The sequence below is a fragment of the Neovison vison genome, chromosome 9 (assembly GCF_020171115.1).
Source record: "Neovison vison isolate M4711 chromosome 9, ASM_NN_V1, whole genome shotgun sequence".
NCBI classification, from domain to species: domain Eukaryota; kingdom Metazoa; phylum Chordata; class Mammalia; order Carnivora; family Mustelidae; genus Neogale; species Neogale vison.
The window spans coordinates 73,295,528-73,310,573 of record NC_058099.1 but is presented as its reverse complement, the minus strand read 5'-3'; the positions used below and the strand labels follow the sequence as shown (position 1 = coordinate 73,310,573).

General features: G+C 36.8%; 1 protein-coding gene across 2 annotated transcripts in view; it reads right to left on the bottom strand.

Moving 5' to 3' along the window:
* FANCC (FA complementation group C) overlaps nt 1–15,046 on the bottom strand; it is a 272,052-nt gene that overhangs the window by 79,665 nt on the left and 177,341 nt on the right. For both annotated transcript variants that reach the window (XM_044265751.1, XM_044265750.1), the window contains exon 6: nt 14,182–14,246. In XM_044265751.1, coding sequence (XP_044121686.1) covers nt 14,182–14,246 — 65 coding nt within the window. The remainder of the gene's footprint in view (nt 1–14,181; nt 14,247–15,046) is intronic.

The following is a 15,046-nucleotide window of genomic DNA, read 5'->3' as shown; positions in this document are numbered from 1 at the left end:
ATTTTGCATCCTGTAACCTTACTCAAATCATTTATTAGTTCTAATAGTTTTTTCTGTAGAGTCTTTAGGTTTTTCTATGTATAAGATCATGTCACTTACAAACGGTAAACTGTCCCTTAAAATTCAGATGCCTTGAGGGGCGCCTGCATGGTGCAGTTCATTAAACATCCAGCTATTGGTATGGGCTCAGGTCCTGACCTCAAGGTCGTGAGATCAAGCCCCACAGAGCTCCATGCTCAGTGTGGAGTCAGCTTGGGACTCTCCTCCCTCTCTCCCTCTGTCCCTTCCCCCTGCACACTCTCTCTCTCATTTTCTTTCTTAAAAAAAAAAAGCCAAAAAAAACACCCCAAATCAATCAATCTTAAAAAAAGTTGGGGGGGGCGCATCTTGGCGGCTCAGTCGGTTAAGCATCTGCTTTCACCTCAGGTCATGATTCATGATCCCAGGTCCTGGGATGGAGTCCCACATCAGGCTTCCTGCTCAGCGGGGTGTCTGCTTCTCCCTCTCCTTCTGACTCCGACCCCCCCGGCCCTAGCTCATGCTCTCTCTCTCTCAAATAAAGTCTTAAAAAAAAAATTAAAACAAATTCTGGATGCCTTGGGGCACCTGGGTAGCTCTGTCAGTTCTGAGTATCCTACTCTTAGTATCTGCTCAGGTCATGATCTCAGGATGAAGGGACTGAGAGTCAGGTCTACCCTCAGCTCAGAATCTGATGAAGACTCTCCCTCCCCGCCCCCACTCTCCTCCCATGTGCACTCTCTCTCTTTAAATAAATAAATAATATCTTTAAAAAAACAAACAAACCATAAAATAAAATTTGGATGCCTTTTCTTTGTCTTGCCCAATTTCTCCAGTACTTCCAGTATTCTGTTAAAAAGAAGTCGTAAGAGAGGGTATCCTTGCTTTGTTCCTGATTTTAGAAGGAAAAAATTTTGGTCTTTCACCATGAAGGATGATGTTAGCTGTAGGCTTCTCACACATGGTCTTTATTTTGTTGAAGCAGTTTCCTTGTATTCCTAATTTGCTGAATGTTCTTATCATGAAAGGGTGTTGAATTTTATCGAACAGTTTTTTCTGACTTAACTGAAATTATCATGATGTGGTTGTTTTCCATCATTTCCATTGGCTAACATGATGTATTACATTAATTGCTTTTTGTATACTGAATCATTTTTGCATGCTAGGAACAAATCCCACTTGATCATGATGCACAATGTTTTTAGTGTATTGTTGACATTGGTTTGCTTGTATACTGATGAGGATTTTTACACATCATCAATATTCATCACAAATATTGGCCTATAGTTTTCTTCTACTATCTTTATCTGCCTCTGGTTTCATGGTAATGCTGGCCTCATAAAATGAGTTTTGAAATGTACCCCTCCTCTTCCATTACTTCAGAGAGTTTGAGAAGGACTGGTGTTAATTCTTTAAATATTTGGTAGAATACTCTAGCGAAACCATCTGGTCCTGGGCTTTTCTTTGTTGGAAAGTATTTGATTATTGATTTAGTCTCCTTCCTGTATAGATTTGTTCAGATTTTTAAAAATTTATGATTCACTCTTAGTAGGTTGTATGTTTATAAAAAAAAATAACCATCTCTTCTAGGTTATCCAATTTGTTACAATATAATTGTTCATAGTAGTCTCATTCTTTTTAAAAATTTCTTACTTAAATTCAAGTTAATTAACATATATTGTATTCTTAGTTTCAGAGGTAGAATTTAGCAATTCATCAGTTGCATACAATACTCAGTGAGCATTATCTCAAGTGCCCTCCTTAATGCCCATTATCCAATTTCCCATTTGCCCACCCACCTCCCCTGCAGCGGCTCTCAGTGTGTCTCCTATAATTAAGTCTCTTACGATTTCCTCCCTTTGTTTTGTCTCATTTTAATTTTTTCCTTTCCCCTATGCTCATCTGTTGTTTCTTAAATTCCACATATGAATGAAATCATATGGCATTTGTGCTCCTCTGACTTATCTCGTTTAGCATAATGTCCTCTAGTTCTATCCACATTATTGCAAATGGCGAGTCTTTTTGATGACTAATATTCCACTGTATGTATGTATGTGTATATCTATATCTATCTATCTATCTATCTAAATATATATATATATTCTTTATATATAAATTCATCTGCCAATGGACATCTGGGCTCTTTCCATAGTTTGGCTATTGTGAACATTGCTATTATAAATACTGGAGTGCATGCACCACTTCACATCACTATGTTTGTATCCTTTGCATAAATACCTAGTAGTACAATTGGTGGATCATAGGGTAATTCTATTTTTAATTTTTTTATTTTAGGATTTATTTATTTATCTGACAGAGATCACAAGTAGGCAGAGAGGCAGGCAGAGAGAGGAGGGGGGAGGCAGGCTCCCTGCTGAGCAGAGAGCCCCATGCGGGGCTCCATCCCAGGATCCTGGGATCATGACCTGAGCCAAAGGCTCCATTTCTTACAGACTGCCTAATTTGTTAATTGTTCATAATATTCTTTTTTAAAAATATTTTATTTATTTATCTGTCAGAGAAAGATCACAAGTAGGCAGAGAGGCAGGCAAAGAGAGAAGCAGGCTCCCTGCTGAGCAAAAAGCCTGATGTGGGGCTCGATCGCAGGACCCTGAGATCATGACCCAAGCTGAAGGCAGCGGCTTAACCCACTGAGCCACCCAGGCGCCTCCATAATATTTTCATATAATTGTATTTCTTAGATGTTGGTTGTAATATCCCCTCTTTCATTCATGATTTTATTTATTTGGGTCCTTTTCCTGTTCTTTTTTATAAGTCTGGGTAGGGGTTTATCAATCTTATTCTTTCAAGGAATCAGCTACTAGTTTCTTTGGTCTGTTCTTTTGTTTCTCTGATTTCTATATAATTGATTTCTGCTCTAATATTTATTATTTCTCCTCTCCTGCTAGATTTAGGCTTAATTTGCTGTTCTTTTTCCAGCTCCTTTAGGTATAAGGTTAGGTTGTGCTTTTGAGATTTTTCTTCTTCAGAAAGGACTGTTTCCGATAAACTTCCCTCTTAGGATCACCTTTGCTGCATCCCAAAGGTTCTGAACTGTTGTTTTCATTTTCATTTGCTTCCACATATTTTTTAAAATTCTTCTTTAATTTCTTGGTTGAAATTAAATTATCTAGTAGGATGCTCCTTAACCTGCATGTATTCGCGGTCCTTCCAAAATTTTTCTTATGATCGAGTTCAAGTTTTAAAGGACTGTCATCTGAAAATATGCATGGTATAATCTCAATCTTTTTGTACCAGTGGAGACCTGACTTGTGACCCATTATGTAATCTATTCAGGAGAATATTCCATGTGCACTCCAGAAGAATGTGTATTCTGCTGCTTTAGGATGAAATGCTCTGAATATACTGTAAAGTCCATCTGATCCAGTGTTGTCATTCAAAGCCCTTGTTTCCTTGTTGATCTTCTGCTTCAATGACCTGTCCATTGCTGTGAATAGGGTGTTCAAGTCCCCTACTGCTACTGATTTTTTATTAGTTTCTTTGTTAGTTGACTGGTTTATTTATTTAGCTGTTCCCATTTTAGGGGCATAAATATTTATGATTATTAGCTCTCCTTGTTGAATATATTCTTTTTTTATGACATAGTGTCCTCCTTCATCTCTTATTATACTCTTTAGTTGAAAATCTAGTATGTCTGATATGAGGATAACTACTCGGGCTTTCTTTTGATGTTCATTGGCATGAAAAATGGTTCTCCAACTACTCACTTTCCATTTAGAGGTGTCTTTGGGCCTAAAATGAGTCTCTTGTAGACAGCATATGGATGAATCTTGTTTTTTTGTTTCTGTTTTTGTTTTAGTTTTTTAAAATCCAATCCAATACCCTATATCTTTTGATTGGGGCATTTAGCCCATTTACAATCAGAGTAACTAGTAACTAGTAACTAGTAAAAGATACGAATTTAGTGCCACTATATTACCTGTGACATTACGGTTTCTGTCTGTTGTCTCTGTTACTTTCTGGTCTTTACTACTTTTGGACTCTTCTTTCAAAGGATCCCCTTTAGTATTTCTTGCAGGGCTGGTTTAGTGTTTACAAATTCCTTTAATTTTTGTTTATCCTGGAAACTATCTCTCCTTCTGTTCTGAATGACAGCCTTGCTGGATAAAGTATTCTTGGCTGCATATTTTTGCCATTTAGCACATTGAATATATCATATCAGTCCTTTCTGGCCTGTCAGGTCTCTGCAGACAGATCTGCTGCCAACCTTATGTGTCCACCCTTATAGGTTAAGGACCTCTTGTCCAGAGCTGCTTTCAGAATTTTCTCTTTATCTTTGAAATCTGCAAGTTTCACTATTATATGTTGACTTATTGACCTATATTTATTGATTTTGGGGGGGTTCCTCTCTGCATCCTGGACTTAAATGCCTGTTTCCTTCCCTAATCTGGGGATTCTCAGATATACATATAGTTCTCAGCTGTAATTTGTTCAAATAACCCTTCTGCCCTTCTCTCCCTCTCTCTGTCTTCTAGAACCCCTGTTATCTGGGTATTATTTCACTTTATGGAATTGCTGAGTTCTCAAAGTCTCCCTTCCTGATCCAATAGTTGTCTTTGTCTCTTCTTTTCAGCTTCCTTATTTTTCATTATTTTATTTTCTGTATCACAGACCCTCTCTTCTTCCTCATTTATCCTCACCTTTAGGGCCTCCATTTGGGACTGCATCTCAGTAATAGCATTTTTAATTTCAGTCTGACTAGATTTCAGTTCCTTTATTTCTTCAGTAAGGGATTCTCTCGTGGCTTCTATGCTTTTTTCAAGCCCAGCTAGTATCTTTATAATCACTGTTTTAAATTCTAGTTCAGACATCTTACTTATACCCATATTGATTAAATTCCTGGCAGTGAGTACTACCTCCTGTTCTTTCCTTTGGGGTAAACTTCTCTGCCTTATCATTTTGTCCAGAAAAGAACAGAACAAAGAGAGAGAAAAGACAACAATAAAAACCACAGAAAAAGAAAAAAGCAGAAGAAAACAAAAAACAAAACAAGAAAAATAAATCAAATAAGAAATAAAACAAAAAACTAGATCCTGGGTGTATTTTGGTCTGTTAAAAGAAACTAGATCCCAAAATAGGAAAGAAAGAGAAACTTATATATATACACAAAAAAATAAGATACAATGAAAGGAAGCCAAAAATTATATATATAACATATACACACACACACATCATATATATATGTTTATAAATAAAAAGTAAAAAAAAGAATTGAAAAAATAAAATAGCTAAACAACAACACAACAACAAAACCCTGAAAGACTAAAGAATTAAAAAACCTATGTTTTCTCCAAGAGCCGAAACTTTGCAGCTCTCTATGATGAGTAAAGTGTGCAGCCAGTTGTTCCTGCTGGTCTTCTGAGGAAGGGGCCTGTTGGGCTAATTTTCAGGTGCTCTTGCCCTGGTAGAAATAGCTCTCTCTTGCCAGGGGGCCCTGCTCAGTGTAAGCAGCTCCAGATTACACAAGGTTGCACTGTTTTGCTCCCTGAGGGCTTTCATCACAGATAGGCAGGATGAATATGGCGGTGCCCCACTCTTTATTCCTGGAGCTGAAAGTTCTCAGCCTCTAGTTTTCAGTGAGCCCTCACAGAAACGCAGTCAATCACTCTTGTCTCCCTGGTTTCTGTCAGAACTCTGTGTTCACCCAGCCTGTGACTAAGCATTTTTATCTCAGGCAAGTTCTGAGTTTCAAGTCTCCAAATTTTATGTACTCCTGCAGCACAGACCCATGCTGTTCCTCCTCCAGGACGGAGGGGAGTAGTCTCCCTACGCTTCTGCCCTTGCTGGGCCCTTGCCAGGGGAGTGGCTGGAGGACCCTGCAAAGGTTTGCAGTTTATGGCAACAAAGAGCAGAAAGCTGGCACCTAGATTCGCTGTTTTCAGCCAGCTTCCCCATTCTGATGCCTGGGAACTCTGCTGCCCTCAGGCACCCCCATTCTTCTTCTAACACCAGCGATCCTGAGACTATGCTGTCCCACCTGGGATTCTGCCCCACTTCACTACCTGAGCACCTTTAAGCCAGGGGTCTCCCTGACTGTAGCAGACTTCTAGAAGTTCTGATTTTGTGTTCCACTGCTTATAATACTTTGCAGTGGCCTCCTTAAACTGGTTCCCTCTCCTCCACCTTATCCTCCGAAAAATCACCCTGGATTCAAGTCTCCACTACTTCTACCTTCCAAAAAGCAGTGTTTTTCTTTTCTTTCTTTCTTTCCTTTTTTTTTTTTTTAAAAGATTTTTATTTTATTTATTTGACACAGAGAGAGAGATCAGGCAGAGAGAAAGGAGGAAGCAGGCTCTCTGCTGAGCAGAAAGCCCGATGCGGGGCTCGATCCCTGGACGCTGATCTTGTGACCTGAGCCGAAGGCAGAGGCTTAACCCACTGAGCCACCCAGGCGCCCCAAAGCAGTTGTTTTTCTATTTGTAGAATTGCAACACTTCTTTTCTCAGACGTCCAATTGATTTTGCAGGTGTTCAGAACAATATGATAACTATCTAGCTAATTCCAATGACCAGACGAACTTAGGGTTCCCTACTCCTCTGCAATCTTAACTGCTCCTCCATAGTCTCTTATTCTTTTTATTTCTGTGCCACCAGTTGTAATGTCTTCTCTTTCATTTCTGGTATTTGTTGAATCTTCTCACTGATTTTCTTAGTCTAGTTAAGGGTTTGTCAATTTTCTTGATCTTCTAAAAAAATTTTTTTTCTATTCTCTCCTTCGTTTATTTCTGTTGTAATCTTTATTATTTCATTCCTTTTGCTATCTTTGGGTTTACTTTGTTCTTTTTCTAATTCCCTGAGGTATAAAATTAGGTTGCTGATTTCAGATCTGTTTTAAAAGAAGGTATTTACTGCTACATACTTTCCTCTTAGTACTAGTTTTCTCTCATCCTATTCTTTTTGGTACACTGTGTTTTCATTTTCAATTGTCTCAACATATTTTCTTTTTTTGTTTTTAATGGATTTTATTTATTTGGGCACCTGGGTGGCTCAGTTGGTTGGGTGACTACCTTTGACTCAGGTCATGATCCCAGAGTACTGGGATCGAGTCCCACATCAGGCTCTCAGCTCTGTGGGAAGTCTGCTTCTCCCTCTGACCCTCTCCCCTCTCGTGCTCTCTTTCACTCTCTCTCTCAAATAATTATTTATTTATTTGAGAGAGAGACACATAGCAGGAGAGGGAACATAAGCAGGTGAAGGAGGAGAGGGGGAAGCAGACCTCCCACTGTGCAGGCAGCCCGATGCAGCATTGGATCCCAGTACCTTGGGATCCTGAGATCATGACCTGAGCCAAAAACAGACGTTTAACTAGTGTGCCAACCAGGCGGCCCTCAACATATTTTCTAATTTCCCTTGTGATTTCTTTTTTGACTCACTGGTTGTTCAAGAATGTGTTGTATAATTTGCACATATTTATGAATTTTTTAAAATTTCTAATTTCATACCTTTGTGGTTGAAAGAAACACTTGGTATAATTTCAACCTTACATTTCTTAGGACTTGTTTTGTGGCCTAACATGTGACCTATCCTGGAGAATGTTCTGCATGTGCTTGAGAAGAATATTTTGCTGTTATTGTATAGAGTGTTCTGTATGGATCTATATGGTTCAGTTGTTCTGTTTTTCAAATCCTGTTTCCTTATTGATCTTTGGTCTGGTTGATCTGCACATTATTGAGAGTAGGGTATTAAAATCTCCTATGATTATTGTGTTACTTTTAATTTCTCCCTTCAATCTTGTCAATGTTTGCTTCATATATTTCAATGCTCTGCTATTAGGTGCAGAGACATTTATAAACTGCTGTATCTTCCTGGTGACGTGAACAGTTTACCATTATACAAGGTCTTTCTCTCTTATAACAATTTTTGATTTAACATATTCTACAGAAGTAAAGCCATTGCTGCTCTTTTGTGGTTAAAATTTGCATTGGCTATCTTCTTCCATCCTTTCCCTTTAAGCTTCTATACATCCTTACATCTAAAATGAATCTTTTGTAGGCAGCACATAGCTGGACATTTTCTTTTTAAAAAATCCATTCAGCCATTCAACATCTTTTGATTGGAGAGTTTAATCCTTTTACATTTAAAGTAACTGCTGATACAGAACAACTTAGTTTTGCCATTTCATTGTTTTTTTACGTCTTGTGGTTATTTTGTTCATTTTCCCTCTCTTGCTGCCTTCCTTTGTGTTTCGTTGATTTTTTTTTCTTTTTGTAGTGATATGCTTTGGTTCCCTTCTCATTTTCCTTTGTGTAACTCCTATAGTTTTGTTTTTGTTTTTTTTTGTCTTTACCATGGAGATTACATAAAACATCTTATGGTTACAGCAATCTATTTTAAACTGATAACTTCAGTTACACACAAAAACTTTACTCCTTTATATCTCCTCCTCATGCTTCATGTTATTATATCTCTTTGTTTTATACCCATTAACACAATTTTTAAAACGATTTTATTTACTTATTTGAGAGAGAGTGTACAAGCACACCTGCAAGAGTGGGGGTGGGGGGAGGCACAGGGAGAGGGAAAAGCAGGCTCCCAGCTGAGCAGGGAACCCCACATGGGGCTCAACCCCAGGACCCTGGGATCATAACCTAAGCCGAAGGCAGATGCTTAAGTGACTGAGCCACCCAGGTGCCCCCATTAACATAATTTTGTGGTTATAGTTCTTTCTTCTGCTTTTATTGTCTAAATTTTACCAGATTTAAGAGTAATTTATGTATCACCATTATAGTATTACAGGATTTTACATTTGTTTATATATTTACCTTTACCAGAGAGTTTTATATTTCAGTATGCTCTTGTGTTCCTGCCTAAAGTCCTCTGGTTTCAACTTGAAAAACTCCCTTTAACAATTCTTGTAAGGCTGGTCTAGTGGTGATGAACTCCCTCAGCTTTTGTTTATTTGGGAAGGTCTTAATTTCACCTTCATTTCTGAAGGATACTTTGCAGAATATAATAATCTTGGTTGGCAGGGTTTTTTTTTTAAGCACTTCTGAATATGTCATCTTGTTCCCTTCTGGCCTTAATGTTTCTGCTGATAATCTGGAGAACTTCCTTGTAGGTGTTATATTCCTTGTGTTCTTTTTTTGCTTTTTCTTGCTGTCAATATTCTCTACCTCCTAACAGTTTGATTACAACATGTCTTGCTGTAGATCCTTTTGGATTTATTCTAGTTGGGAGTTCTTTGAGCTTCTTGAATTAAAATGTCTAGTTCCTTCCTTAGATTTGATATGCTTTTTCTCATTTCTGTGACAACTGCAATACATATAACTGGTGCACTTGATGGTGTTCCATAAACTCTAAGGCTTAATTTATTTTTCTTCATTCCTTTTTTTTTTTTTTAACTTGATTTGATCATTTCAAGTGGCACATCTTCAAGTTAACTGCTTGACTAAGACTACTGTTGAACCCCTCTATTAAAATTTTCAATTCAGTTACTGTGTTCTAGCTCCAGAATGTCTATTTGGTGTTTTTTTCTAATTGCTATCTCTTGATATTCTCATTTTGTTTATGCATCATTTTTCTGATTTCATGTAGTTATTTATCTGTATTCAACTAGAGTGCATTGAGCTCCTTTAGGATCATTATTTTTCTCTGACAGGCAGTTCATAGCTCTCCACTTCTTTAGGGTAGGTTTGTGCAAATTAATTTTGTTCCTTTGTTTGGGCCATGTTTTCTTGTTTCTTTGTGTGCATTATTTTTTTGTTGTGTTTTCTGCAGTCAAAGAAATAGCCACTTCTTCCAGGCTTTATGGACTTCCTTTTTACAGGAGAAGACTCTCACAATTCAACCTAATGAGAGAATCTGGGGGTCCTTTGAATCTTTTATGGGGATGTGTCTTCTCTGGGATTGTTTATGCAATTTCCCAGAGAGCTTGCCAGTTTTTCAGGAGTTTGCAATCTCTTCCTCCCTCTGGTGTTTGTCTTTGGTACTGCAGGTTCTCTGGTGCTACAATAAGCCATTACCTCTTTGGTTCTCTGCAGACTTCTGACCTCCAAAGTATGCTGGTTCTATTATTGCTTCAAGTCATGGGAGACTGAAATGAATCCCTAAAGTAGCCCCTTCAGAAGATGGAAAATTAAATAAACATTCCACTCTTTTTTCTCACCCCCTGACCCATCTAGACATTAGCTGGGAGCTGGGTGTTTTCTCCCTGAACCTACCTCCATCCACAGCATTGTCAGTTTCCTGGTGCTGTAAGAAGCAGCTGAGGACTCTCTAATGTTCCTCAGTCCCCAGGCACTGAAAGTCTGCTGGTTCCCCATCAGTGGTCAGAGTCAGGCAAGTGAGACACCAGTCCCTCAGATGACCTCCCCAAAGCAGGAACACTGAACATATTCCATTCTTTTCTTTCCCCCTCAAAGAAGAAACTATAAGCTAGAATTTTCCTCCCAATCCCACAACACTGAGCCAGTTTAGGGGAAGGGATACTGTGGTTGATATGAAATGGCTTTCTTACCCATTTCAATATGGTTGTTTTTAACTTTGAGTTTGCTTGGATATTATAGCATCTTAATTGGTTTCTGGAGTTCTCATTAAGGCTCTTTGGGTCTTACACCATTGCTAAGTCAGTGTTTCTGTATGGAAATAAGGACTGGGGCTTCCTATTCTACTGTCCTGCTGACATCACTCTTGAATTTTTTTAAATGTTATTTATTGTTTTCCTTTTTTAGTAATAACTTACTTATATTTCTTGCCCATTGATTTGCAGGAGGCATTTCTATACTTCCCATACTAATCGTCTTTTTTATAGGTTGCAAATATCTTCCAATTCTCTGGCTAATGTTCTCCACTTGTTAATAGCGTTTTTGTTTTGCTGTTGTTTCTTCTCAGTTAAGTTTTAAAAAAATCATTAGTTTGACATAGTTCAGGATGTTGGTGAAGGGTATACATATACATTGTATCCTACTGATGTTTTAAGTCCATTTTAATAAAGTTCTAATTCTATTATTCAACATTCATCTCAAGGCAAAACTGAAGTCTCTACCTGGCATGTAAATAAATTATTGTAAATGCTTTCCTTGCCTTCCCAGGGACTCTTCTCATTACTTTTTAGATGTAATTTATATCCCATAAAATATACCTATTTGAAATGTTCAATTAAAAGATTCTTAGTAAATTACTAAGTTGGACAATCATTACCACTAATGATCCACTTTTAGGACACTTCTATCACTTCAAGATCATTTGCAGCAAATCCCTGTTCCTACATTTAGCTCCTGCCAACAACTAATCTACTCTCTCTATAGATTTACCTATTATGTACATTATAAAAATGGAATCATATAATATATGGTCTTCTGTGACTGGCTTCTTTCACTAAGCATAATGTTTTTGAGGTTCACACACGTTGCAACATGCATCAGTAGACTGTTCCTTTCTTAGTGAGATACAGTATTCTACGGTATGGACATAAGATATTTTTTTTATCCATTTGTGAGCTGATGGTTATTTGGGTTGCTTCCACTTTTTGTTTTTTGTGAATAATGCTGCTACGAACATCTGTATACAAGTGTTCATGTGCTTATCAGCCATTTGTATATATTTTTTTATGACCTTTTCCAATCTTTTACCCACTTTTTTAACTGGGTGGTCTTGTTACTGAGTTCTTTATACATGGGTTATTTGTCTTATTACTGAGTTCTTTATATATTCTGGGTAGGAGCCCTTTATCAGATACATAATCTGAAAATATATGTTCACAGTTTGTCTTGTCTTTTCATTTTTTAAAGGGTGGTAACAGACAATACTTATTTGTTTATCCATCCAGTTAAGGTGGTCCTTTGGATCATTTCTGGTTTTGAACTATTACAAAATTGAGCAACTGTGAATATTTGTATAGAAGTATTTATGACTACCTATGTTTTCATTTATTGTGAGTAAATACTCAGAATGGAGTTGATGGATCATATGGTAAGTGTGTGTTTAACTTCACAATAAACTACTACACTGTTTACCAAAGTGGTGATCCCGCGTCACATTTTCACAGAGAGTAGATGAGAGATCCAGTGGTTCCGTATCTTCTCTAACATATGTTGATGTAAGTGTTTTAGTCATTTGAGAGCGCGTACAGTTGGTATCATGTTTGGTTTTTTTTCTTTGCTTTTTTTAAACTGTGGTAAAACATACATAATTTTTATTTTTTTAATCTTTTGTACTTGGTAACCATTTAGTAGCATTAAAGGCATTCACATACTGTGTACCCATCACCACAATCTATACCCAAGGCTCTTCATTATCCCTAAGCCCTAACCAAACCTATGGACCCATTAAACAGTAACCCCATTCACTCTAGCCCCTGATAAACTCTATTCTTCTTTCTATCTCTATTGAGTTTTCCTCTTCTAGATACTTCATACAAATGATACCCTACATTATTTGCCCTTCTGTGTCTGACTTATTTCACTAAGCTTGATGTTTTCAAGGTCCATCCATGTTCTTGCATATAAAAAATCTGTATTTCTTTTTATGGCTGAACAATATTCTATTGTATTATGTTTATCCACATTTTATCGACTCCACATTTTGCTAATGGGAACTTGGGAGTGTTGCTACCTTTTGGCTATTGTGAATAATGCTGCTATGTACGTTGGTGTTCAGATATCTGTTAAAATCCCTGTTTTCAATTCTTCTGACTATATACCCAGGAGCTGGGTCTTATGGTAATTCTATGCTTAATTTTTTGAGGAACTGCCAAACTTTTCCACAGTGGCTGTACCATTTAACATTCCCACCAGCAAGACTATCCTTTCAGGAATCATTTCTATAGTTTGTTACATTCCTACCAACAATGCACAAGTTCTACTTTCTTAACTTATTTGCCAACATTTATTATTTTCCATTTTGCCTGTTTTTTAAATTAGACATCATGCTGATATATGTAATGTGGTATTCCACTGTGTTTCTGATTTGTATTTCTCTAATAATTGTTGGTGCTGGACGCTGTTTCATGTCCTTACTAGCCAGCTGCATATCATCTTTGGAGACATGTATAAACAACTCTTTTGGCCCATTTTTGAACTGAATATTTTGTTGTTGTTGAGTTAAGGGAGTTAAATCCTTATTGGATACATGACTTCCAAATGTCTTCACTCAGTCAATGGGCTGTCTTTTTGCTTTGATAGTATAACTCATAAAATGAAGTCTAATTTATCTACTTTTCCTTTGCTGCTTGTGCTTATCGTGTCATATCCAAAAAAAAATCACTGCCAAATCAATAAATGAAGATTTTCTCCAGTGTTTTTGCTTAAGAGTTTTATAGTTTACTTTAAAGTTCAGATGCAAAGGATCATATAGGCTGAGAGCAAAGGCCATTTCTGATAGAGCTTTAATTGACAACAGCTTTATAAAAACAAACAAAAAGCAAAAAACAAGGATAAAAGTCCCTCATCCCCAGACTCTCTTGTTAATAACTTGTTAAAAATGAAATGCTCACCAGGGCACCTGGGTGGCTCAGCCAGTTAAGTGTCTGCCTTCGGCTCAGGTCATGATCCTAGAGCCTTGGGATGGAGACCCCACATCAGGTTCCCTGCCACCAGCAGGGCTTCTGCTTTTCCCTTCTGCCTCTGCCCATCCCCTTGCTCATGCTCCCACTCTCTCAAATGAATAAATACAATCTTAAAAAAAAAATTGAAATGCTCACCAATGAAGATGACTTTGAATTCTCTCAGAGTGAAGAATATTTTGTAATGTGATTGATTGCCTTTTAATTTGTCTGAATCTATTTGTTTAGTCTAGATTTTGGAGTATTATGTTTCTTAAAATATGTCATATGTCCACATCAAATATCTGTTGCCTTGTAAATATTGTTTGTGTGTGTGTATTTTTAAGACACAGAGTGTACACAGAGTGTACACACACTCTGAGCTGAGCCTTTCCTTTGTGTTCTCTACTATATATGTAGGGTTTTTTACTCAATGGGTCATAAGAGATACTGCATGATTTGCTGCCCTATAAAAGTTGAAAGAATAGTGACTAAAAAAAGTTTCATAAAACTCACCAATTTGCCATGTATAAATAATCTCTCCACACAGAATATAATTCTAACTATGAACATGCATTTCCAAAGAATTATAAAATTTTTCTCTCATAACCAGACTGATACATTTTGAAACTTGAGAAGGGGGATGTTTAGTTTAACACCTACCGCCTTTGAGTGTTAAATCCATTAAGATGATACTCTCGGAGTTCAGACACTAATGATAAAACCATCTGTAAAACAAAATCATTTGCAGGTTAACTCATACTGCAAAACAGGATTACATCAGTTCTATTTTTCTTGGTGTGAGTGATATTTCCGTTGAGATTCCCTCCCCTCCCCTCCCCGTCCTCTCCTTGTTTTACTTTGACAAAATGAAAAGAAAGCAGTGCCAAGTCCATTTACTAATAACTTGGATTTTATTTTTAATGTCTGTTATTCCATACTCCAATTTAAGCAAATAAACAATAGACAGATCATTAATTTCCTAAGAAAATCAAACTTGCTAAAAATAAAACCACACTGAAATTAACTTATTTCTTCCTTCCTAATTTAGTTCTAGTAATTTTTTAAAATGCTATTTATGTATAAAATTTCTAAATGACCAGAACAGTTAACAAACATTAAAAATCTTATAACAGTATTTAGAAGATCATAAATTAAAATTTCTTGAATTTGGCCAAAATTCAAGGCAGAAGAAAACAAAACTTTAATACTAAGATGTGAATATATATTACTATTTACAACATTGTAATGTATATTACTATTTGTAATATATATTACCATACAATATAAATTACATTGTAATATATATTACTATTTACAACACTGAATTTTTTGCTTTAATGTAAAATTCCTTAAGGTTATCTTAAATACAAAATTTGTCCAACAGAAAAGGGTGTGTTTATACTGGCTAAGGAATCGCTTCTCCCAAAAATCTTTGAAAGAATAAACGAGATCTGTTAAGAGAAAAGAGGGGTTGGTTGATTTAGAATAACCTCTCCTGGTTTCCTTCGTTTTTCTCATAATCTCC